Here is a 10,687-nt window from a genome sequence, read left to right on the forward strand (position 1 = left end):
TTCCTTGACGCATTGTAACCACACACACATATGTGAATGAAAAATATTTCACACTAACTCTAACTTTATATTTCAGAGTGCATGTGTCTACACATGGTGCAAGGCAAGAGAAAACCAGACCTACTGTTTACTAATTTAAAGTCATCCAAGTGTTTTTATGATCATCAGCACTATGCTAAAAATTAGCTTCTCCAAAGTATTTTTTTATATTTTTAGTGTAATATTCTCTTTATTTGTTGAGTGGTTAATACTGTGTATAACATAGCTGTAAATCCAAAAATATTTTTAAAATGTGCATTTTCTAAATCAGAGACTCCGGAAACCAACACCGCTATTCTTTTCTCCTTTGTATATAAAGGCTGGAAAGTCTAGAATACAAGCAGATAAATTCCTCTTTGGTTTGCAGAAATTTGAAGATGATGTCTCCTACTGGACAAGCCTGGGACGGGGTGGCAATGAATACTATGGTGGATATTACCAGCACCATTATGATGAAGATGCACCTATTGGTCCACGAAATCCACATACCTTCAGGCATGGAGCAAGTGTTAATTATGATGACTATTAACCTTTTTTATTCTACTATAACTAATAATTCTAAGAGGGTATTGGGTTGAGATGAGTTCCCTCACTCACATTCCCTCCCCTCTCCTTTTTTCTACTACTCATGTATATGAACAAAGAGAAGAACTGTCAAGCACAGGAAAAAGTAATTTAGAATTTTTATTTTTTTTTTTTACAGTTAGTAGTACATTATGTAGTCATGTTTGAATTAAAACCTTTTATTAAAATAAGCATTTTTCCCATTTCTTTGGTAAAATGTGTTTGTAATAATAGTCTTCGTTTCAAAGCACTATGTTAGAGATGATATTTTACAGGGTTTTTTCTCATTTACATTCCTAAAATAAATTTCCCAGTCATAAAATTATATAAAAGTAGGGCTGGATGTAATCTCTGATGGTCATCTAATTCAACCCCCTGCCAGTGACAGGATCATTTCTATCCAAACCATAGCCTGCAAATCCTTGTCTGTCTTATTCGTAAAACTACACAGTCAACCCTGACACAAACAACACCCTACATCCCATAGGTAAAGCAGGAGGACAGCTCTCTAGCCAGGGACTTCTGGGTTTTAGTCCCAGCAGGAGCACTGGCACACTCCAGTTGAAATCCCTAGCTTTGGCTGCAGTGCCACTAAGGAAGATGGGGTGGGGGAAAAAAGAAAAACTTGGTATGTAGGAACAGGAGGGGAAAATAATTCCTTCCCAGCCCCATGTGACAATCAGAAAAGCCCAGAAGCATGGAAAATGCATATTATAGGCATAGCTATTCCTAGATCATCCCTGACCAATGGTTGTCCAACTTCTACCTCCAGTGACGGAGAGTCCCTAGGCAGTGAATTCCCTGCCTCACTGTTCTAACAGCGAGGAAGTTTTTCTGGATATCCAACCAGAACCTACTTTGCTGCAACTTCAGTCCTTCGGTTTGTGTCCTCCTCTCTGCAGCAAGAGGGAAAAGGCTTTGTGCCAGCCTTTAAGATATTTGAAGACTGCTATCATATTCCATAGTAGGTGCCTTTTCTGCAAACTGAACATGCCTTTTTCCTTCAGTCTCTCCTCGCCTGGCTTTCCTCCCAAACTTTTATCATTTTTGTTGCCCATCTCTGGACAATCTCTAACTTCTCCATTCCTTTTTTAAACTGTGGGGACCAAAACTGCACACAGTACTCTAGATGAGGCCTAACTGTTGCCAAGAGGTAAGAGGCACTATTACCTCCTATGTCTTGTATATAATGCTTCTGTTGATACATCCCAAAACTGCTTTCACCTTTTGTGCAGCTGTGTCACACTGCAGACTCATATTATGTCTGTAATCCACTAAGACTCCCAGATCCTTCTCTGTAGTGCTGCCATCTAACTAGGTGTCTCCCATTTTAATCCGTGCTTTTTGAATACTTTTCCTGAAGTGTAGCACCTTGCACTTGTCTGCACTGAACTTCATTCTGTTAGCTCCAGCCCAGCTTTCCAGTCTGTAAAGATCCTTCTGAATTGTGCTTTTGCCGTCCGGCGTGTTCACAACCTTTTCTAGTTTTATATCTTATATGAATTTGCTCAAGCAGCTTTCTGTTCAAGCATCTAGATCATTAATAAACATGTTGAACAGCTGGGACCAGGACAGATCCTGGGGCCTCCATTCAAATCCTCCTGCCATTCCAACATGGAGCCAATTACCACTTGCTTGCAGCTATTGAGCCAGTTTGTCCACCTTACAGTAGTTTGGTTTAGCTACACTTCTGCAGTTTGTTTTAGAAGGTCATGTGGAAGTTTGTCAGAAGTCTTGCTGAAGTTCAGATGCACAATATCCGCTGCATTCCCTTCATCCACCCAACTAATTGTCTTGTTTCTAAGGACATCAAGTTTATCTAACATGCTTTATTGATAGTAAATCCATGCCGGCGGCTCGCAACTGGACTTCTTTAGACTATGCTCCAGTAACTTTCCAGGTATTGAGGTGAGGTTATCTGGTTCCTTGGGTCCTCCTTTTTGTCTTTTTTAAAGAGGGACACTATGTTTCCAGTCCTTTGGTACCACACCTGCCTCCTATAAATTTGTAAACATTGTCAAGCACTCCGAGATTTCTTCTGCCAGTTTCTTCAGTATCCTGGGATGAAGTTCACTGGGCCCTGTTGACTTGAATTCATTTAGATGCATCAAAAGCTCTCTGTTTCTTTTATTTTCTCATCCCTCATCTTGTTCCTTTTCTTATCCAAATAATCTTCATTAGCTGCCTAATTGCAGCCTTTTTTTGTGAGCAACCTATTGAGCAACTCCACCTTCTTTGCATTCTTATGGCTATTTAACAGCATATCCACAACTTCTTTGGTTTTTCTTTTCTGGCCAACATATTTATAAAACCTTGTTATCTTTAACTTCACTCTTAAGGTGAAGTTCATTTTTTCCTGTTGCTTTCTGTCACAACCCAAGGGTGTGATTTTTGTTTTGTGTGTGCTTTGGCACCACTGAATTATTTTCCCGCCAATTTGTAGCTTTCTTTGCAGGGTGCATTTCTTAGCTGCAGAAGAGAGATGCACGTTGCAAGGAGTTCCCGCCATTTGTATTTAAATTTGTGCCCCACTATTGGCTGTTTCTAAATTATTCCCACGTGGGGGCTAGTGATTGGTTTGCTAGCCGTATAAAAAGCTTGAGTGGTTTCCGCCCAAGTTGGAGGACTCCACGAACATCAGGAGGAGGAGACTTCACGTCTTGTGAAGATCTCTAAGTGCTGCGGAGCCTATTGGACCCAGCGTATTTCAAGAAGGCAACAGAGGTCTGATCAGCCTCTAGCCTCTCCCCGTCGCCGAGCGCAATCCTCGACGTATCCCTCTCCCTGCGCAGAAAAAAGGATCCACGGAGCTTCAACAACTCTGTGTGAGTGAGAGTTTTGTCTGAGTCCTCAAACAAGGATTTAAGCGGAGCTGTACCTGGGAAACTGTCCAGCCTACCCCCCGACCATCTACGGTGTAAGTAAACAATCTTGAATCAACCATTACGCGTCCGTGCCTAATTCTAGTGTGTCGCCTGCTTTCTCCGACCCAGCGTGTCCGGGCTGCTGGCCACAGCCCGCGGCGCGAAAAAAGGGCCCCGGATTGCTCCCGGCCCGCACACTTTCCTGATGTTGTCCCTGCAAGCTCTTGCTATTTTCTGGTATGCTTCCTTGGTGACCTTGCCCATTTTTCCACTGCCTGTATGCTCTCTTTTTGCACTCAATTCATCCTAGAAGCTCTTCATATAGCCATATTTGTCTTGCTATTTTTGTGCTTCCATTGTGTCAGAATGGTTTTTTGTTGGGCTTCTGATACTGTGCCCTTTACAAGCTTCCAGCCTTCCTGGGCACCTTTATCCTTTAGTCTGTCCTCTTATGGCACCATGCCTACCATCTCCTTGAGTCACTCCAAATCAAACTTTTTGACATCTAATGTCTTAGTTCTGCTGACATCATGCTTTCCCAATTTTCAGGATCTTGACTTCTATCATATCATGATCTCTTCCTCCCAAGTTTTCTATCACCTTCAGATACTCCACCGGTTCTTCCTATTAGTCAGGACGAGATCTAAGATATATGATGCCCTTAAGCTTTTGGAACAGAAAGCTGCCCTCCACACAAGTTAGGAGCTTTCCTGATATTTTATATTTGTCTGTATTATTTTTCCAGTAGATGTCTGGAAAATTGAAGGTTCCCATCAATGGCATGATATCACCCAATTTGGGCATATAATCCAATGGTTTTCAGATGGGCAGAGATATTTAACTTTGTGTCGGGACTGTACATATATCTCCATATGGTACAGGGAAAAGGTTTCCTCAAGATTTAAACACAGTCGTATAGTCCCTTTTCCATTTCCATACTGTACAAAATACTCTGGTGCATGACATAAGTTAAATATGATAACACTTTTATAATCTATGTGGTGCCCTCTTCAATTTACCTATAAAAATTTGATCTGGCCTAAAACTTAGCATGTAATTTCTGAAGGAACTATTTTTAAATTATGTGAGTGTCAACTTATCCAGGTTTAAAGGCTCTTAGCCTTGCTATATAATTAAATATAAATATACATTGTTCAATGCACTTAATATCGATGATAGTCTCACATTAGCTCACTATTTATAAAGCTCTTGATACTTTCTTCACAGGAAGGGCATACTTCCATTCACATGTGCATGTTTAAAAAGATAATTTGAAGCTATGGTACAGCAAATAGGCTGCATACTTTTTTTCCCTTCAGCTGGACACTAGAAAATCTTTAAGTCTGGCTGCATTAAAAGGAAGCCTAAGATATCAAAAGATTCAGTGACAATACAAAGTTTGAGGGAGGACAAGTAATGGAAGGAAGTGCTGGATGAAGTCAAGAGACTGACATGATGAGTACAGAGGGGAAAGGTCAAAATGAAAAGCATTAAAACAAGGTCTGTGGCAGTTGTGAAGGAACAAGAGTCAGGAACCTCTGGCTTGCTGTAGCTTAGAGTACATACACATTTTCAAAGCATCACATAAGGATGGATGATAGTTCCCTGCTTGTTATTTCTTCTAATTCTTACGTATGACTCTTGCCACATTTGTTGATAACCCTCACTCCCATCCAAATACTGAGATGGAGAAACAGCTACCAAAAGGAAGGAGATTAAAAAATGCTGGCCAGTTTTCCTTTCCATCTGGCTCTGTCTGTCAACCATTTTTATGCAGAAGAAAACTGACTGATCTTACATAAAACCAGTTTCCTTCTATTTTACATAAGCTATTCATAGAAAATCCTACTAAGTTAAATTTAGTTCATTTGGTGCAACCTTCTAATGTAGGCAACAACTGTTTATGCTATTTCAATCATACTTTCTCTTGCATAGTTCACGGGTCCTTTCTTAGCATCTAACAAAATAGGCTGTTGCCTATGAAATATCATGCTTCCCTGAATCAGTTAGTTTCTAAGATGCTGCCTTGCCTTGCCTTCTGCCTCTAAAATACATTGTTTTTTTGAAGTTTCTTTTCCTTTTGTACCATATGAAAAGGGGAAAAAATAAGGAACCCAGGGTTTTGCACCATTCAAATGGTGCTGATTTCCAAAATAATTTACAACATCCAATGAATGAAGTCACTATTAATACTTAAAAAACCCTTATGTTCTCTCTCTACATCTCATTGTACAGTCAATCCAACAGAAAAGTAAAATGGAAATTTACATTTACCCCTTTTAGCTTTTTTAAAACAAAAGCTCTTAGGTTTCTATATAAAGTTAATTAGATAACGTTGCTGATTTTCATATAATATTTAAGCTTTCGCAAGCATTTCCAGGCTGCCCCTCTCCATAACCCCTACCCCCCGACCAACTCCAAAAGAAAAAAAAAAAAAAAAAAAAAATCAAAAAAAAAAAACAACAACAACAAAAAAAAACTTACCTAAGCAGAGGCCACATTTCTCTTTGTATATGTAGATAAGGTAGACTACCAGAAAGTGCAGTGCAATGAGTGCAGAGCTTCAGGACTGAAGAAAGACTTACAGGGAGCATGTCCTTATCTGAACTCCAGGTAAACAGTGCTCATGAACTACATGAACTGCACAGTCTAAGCTTTTTGTCTCGTTAAGACATGTTACTTTGTTTTTCAGAGCACCCTATGCCTTTAATAGCAGCCTTGGCAGGGCCTGTTCAGTTCAAAACTGAGTAAGAATCCTTGAAATCAATGGCACCTCCTGTTCAGTTGAAGACTGAGTAAGAATCCTTGAAATCAATGGCACCTAATTTACTCCACCTTAGTTTATGCACTTAACCAATAAGCAGTTAGTTACAATGTAAGCAATAGGTAGCCAATTTGGTCATCTTTATATTATACAGTTAAGAGAATTATGCACTTATCTGAAATGTATGCAAGTAGAGTGCACCGTAACATCTCTGGCCACGCTGACAACTGAAATCATATCGCTTCCTGACTAAAATGAAAGAGCGGTCATTGTTTATTAATACTTCCCACAGAATATGAACAGTTTGCTGTGATGCCACTTTTAATGCCTCAAGACCAGCTGTCCTTACATTGCCACAAACTAAATCAGTAATTCAGACCCCAAGGACAATACTATCAATTTTCCAAGGAAATGCTCGAGGGGTATCATTCCTTATTCAAAGGACAAACCTAACAACGCATGTTCCCAAAGCCACTGTTATGTATACCTCTTAGCCTATGTACAGAGAAGTTCCCAAAATATCTTCTTCCCTTCTCCCTCATGCAATGGAGTACTTGTTGCAGACGTGTTAACCTGGGTTCTTACCTAGTTTTTAGCCCAAATTTCCAAACTGTCCAAAGTTACAAAGCCGGACTCATGCAGGCTTTATACCTAAGCTTGATTGCCTGGATGGGGGTAGGAACTGGAGTCTGGGTTTCACTGTAAGTTCCCAACTTACCTACTTTGCATTTGGGACAGAGGTGAAGACCAGATTGTGGAGCTTGTGTTTTGATAACTTTCCTGGGTCAGCCTTCCTTCAGTCTATTCTGATCCCAGAACAGACCACGCAGGCCGATGAAGGCTTGAACCATGTGTCAAGGGTCCCTTCAGGGATGGGCCTGAGGATCTGGTCACGGAAGAAGTGTCAGAGTTCGAGTAGCCAGACACATGCCTGTTTCTGTCTTGCCTGTTCCACTACCAATGAGATTACACTGCTCAGTGCCACACTTCCATACAATGACTTCCGATTTGTTGGCTGCTGGGGTATAATAGTTCCCACCACAAGCTGCTGTTTAAATCCTTTTTACTTAATAAACCAGAGAGACTGTACAAATAGCAGGAGCTTCCTGCTTCCTGACTTGTCTTTCTCCCCCTCACACACAGGCCAGCATATTGCTGTTGTCATTGTTACGATCACAGAGGTCTAACAAAACTGAGCAGCCAAATAGCATCATATCCTCTCTGTATGGCATTCTTCCGTGTAAGGAAGAAGGCACACGTCATATTTTATATCCTTTGCTCAACTTATCCAAGTTCCGGGGATGAGAGGCTCATTTGCTGGTTGCCGGAAATTAGTTGCGTGTTGAGCTCATCCTTAGCAAAAGCTTGCATTCCTAATCTCACAGATAAGCAGGGTGCAGAACACCCCAGTCATACAGGTGGATGTCAGCATGGCCAATACCAGAAAGGCTGGTCAGTACCAGCTTATGTTCAGTCAGACAAATGCACACATCATCACCATCCCACAACTGCTCAGCATATACCTTTTACTGTGAGGGGCTCTGATGTCAAGGAATATCTTGACTCAGGACTGTAGAGGGGAGGCTAGCCCCTTAAAATGGTCCAGCACAGTTTGGGAACCTATGCTCTCAAAGACAGCTAGTTATTCAGGCATAGTAGCTATGTTTACAACTCACAGCAGTAGCTGCCTCATAAACCTCCACTACCACAGTAGACAGGTCACTTGCCAACATCCTGTTGGCTGGCCATGAACTCCACTGTGTCCTGCAGCCCCTGTCTACATCCTGCTGCACCATCAAAGAGCAGGACTTGTTTATTCATTGGTTTTTGCTGGATCCAAGCCTTGGCACTTGCAGAAGCAAGGCTGCATATACAAGTGCCTCACTTGTATGTGCTTATATATGTGCTAGCAGCTATGAACACTTCTGCAGAGCCATATGAAGGACAGAATCTATCACAAAATCCTTAGAGCAGCTCAAAGTAGTGAGGTGCTGTGAATTCTGGGAGGTACCCCTGGAAATCTTAACACCAAACCCAAGCTATTGCAGGATCAGCATGGATACAGCCATAGTGATAAGAGTATTGTGGCAGTGTGCAGTGTTGGATCCATAGGCCTGAACCTGGGTAAGTTCTGCAGTGATGGCATACTTGACTTCATTTTGCCCAGCCAGAATAGATGCTTGCTCCTTCTCCTTTACTTCCCATCCCTCTGTTCCTCCTTGACAGCCAGCTTCCCTTTACTGCAGCCACACTGAGAAAGGCACCTCTACCATTTCTCAGGTCCTTGTGGCCATAACCATGGAGAAGGGTATAGCATTCCTCCTGAACAGTCCCAGCTGCTAGCACTGGCCATTCTGCTAGAGGTCACTCCCCCTGCCATGCCAGTCACAGCAAGGACTAGGGCTCTTTCTTACACCCGTGAAGTCAGACCATTACCACAGGAGAAACTTCATTTAAGTTACCTTCTGACAGGGTTTTCAGGTAAAGGGGGAAGACTCAACAGGAAATGAATTATCAGTGGGGGCCACTCTGATCCCTATCACTTACTGATCTGTTGCTCAGCTTGTTGCTTCATGCCGTGGTTCCTGCACAAACTACCATTGTACTTTGTGCTTTCTGCCCTGTGCTCCCTGCTTGATGTATTGCTCTACGTTTTGCTCCCTGCCCCATCTACTATAGGCCACGCAGAGGCTGCCTATGCCACAGGTCAGCATTCCCTCTAAGCTGCACGGCCACACGTGCCATGCTGCCAGGCACGCCTGCGTGGCCACACGCCGCATAGCTTAGAGGGAATGCTACCACAGGTTGGGCACCTTTGATGTAGACTTAATTTGCTGTGCGCGCGCTGAGGTGCACGTGTTTCTCTGTGTATATGTTCCACACATATTTATGGTGTTGCATAACTCTCTGTAGGCAATGTTTCACTTTAGCTCTTTGTCCTTGCCTAGGTGCTAGAGAACAATACAGATTTAAGAGCCATTTTGCCCATGCCATGATCCACTTCCAACAGGTAAACAAATATTTTAGTTTAAAAAAAATCAGAAGTTTGATAACACACCCCCTCTCTGCTGCCAGAACTCATTAAGGAGTATGTGTGACGATGATAAGCTTGCACAAGGTAGGATTCTGAGTGACAGCCAGCATGGCTTTGTTGCGGGCAGGTCTTGTCTTAACAATCTCATCTCCTTTTATGATCAGGTAACTCATCACCTGGATAAGAGAGAGGAGGTTGACACTGTATACCTTGACTTCCAAAAAGCCTTTGATCTGGCACCCCATGATGCTCTCACGAGAAAATTGGAGGATTGTGGGCTTAACTGCGAGACAGGTGGGTAGGAAGCTGGCTGCGGGGTAGGACCCAGGGAGTTCTAATGAACTGTCATCCTGGTGACAAGTGGTCAGTGGTGTCCCTCAGGGGTCGGGGCTTGGTCCAGTGCTTTTCAACATCTTCATCAAAGATTTGGATGTGGGGATGAAGAGCTCACTAGCCAAGTTCACAGATGACACCAAGTTATGGGGAAGCATGATCAGGCTTGAAGATAGGCTGCAGATACAGGTGGACTTAGCAAGTTGGGCGGATTGGAACCAGATGAAGTTCAACATGGAGAAATGTAAAGTGCTCCACCTGGGGACGAACAATCCCCTGCACACCTACAGGCTTGGTAATGCCAATCTGACCAGCACTACAAATGAAAGGGACCTGGGGTACTAATAGACCACAGTATGAACATGAGCCAGCAGTGCAACGCTGTAGCCAGCAGGGTTAATACCCTGGTGTGCTTTGATCAATGCATCTCCAGCAAAACCAAGAAAGTGCTCCTTCCACTCTACTTGGCATTGGTGAGACTGCAGCTGGAGTACTGTGCCCAGTTCTAGGTGCTGCACTTTAACAAGGACATGGTAAAGCTTGAGAGTCCAGAGAAGAGCCACCCGTATGCTCAGAGACTTGCACGGCAAGCCGTACAAGGAAACGCTGAAGGACCTGGGACTCTTCAGCTTGAAAAAGAGAAGGCTAAGAGGGGACTGGGTTGCAGCTTATGGCTACATCAGGGGTGTACATCAAGGGCTTGGTGAGCAACTGTTCACCAGGGCACCCTTGGGGAAAACCAGGAGTAATGGTCACAAACTCCTAGAAGACCATTTCAGGCTCAACATTAGGAAAAACTTCACGGCTAGGGTGTCTAGACTGTGGAAGAAGGTCCCTTCAGGGACAGGGAAATGTCCTCTTCAAGAGATGACTGGACAGTCACCTTGCCAGGGTCACCTGACTCCAGTTGTCTTTCCTGCTTGGTGCAGGGGGTCTGGACCCAACGATCTTCCGAGGTCCCTCCCGGCCCTACAACCTATGAATCTAAGAGGGAGAAGGATCCTTTACCATCTTTTGCTAGCGGCTGTAGCAGGGGTGATACATAGGGGGTGCACCTGCACCCCTGAGCGTGGCAGTGCAGCCCTGACA

The 10,687-nt window shown here is 43.1% G+C and overlaps 1 protein-coding gene across 1 annotated transcript in view; it reads left to right on the plus strand.

Annotated features, from left to right (window-relative positions):
• The window catches only part of CUNH2orf40 (chromosome unknown C2orf40 homolog), a 9,601-nt gene extending 8,780 nt beyond the window's left edge, over positions 1-821 (plus strand). Inside the window, exon 4 of the mRNA XM_014522449.2 lies at positions 407-821. Coding sequence (XP_014377935.1) covers positions 407-568 — 162 coding nt within the window. The 3' untranslated portion in view covers positions 569-821. The remainder of the gene's footprint in view (positions 1-406) is intronic.
• Positions 822-10,687: the final 9,866 nt, after the last annotated feature.

Source organism: Alligator sinensis, unplaced genomic scaffold (assembly GCF_000455745.1).
Source record: "Alligator sinensis unplaced genomic scaffold, ASM45574v1 scaffold335_1, whole genome shotgun sequence".
In the NCBI taxonomy this organism is placed as follows: domain Eukaryota; kingdom Metazoa; phylum Chordata; order Crocodylia; family Alligatoridae; genus Alligator; species Alligator sinensis.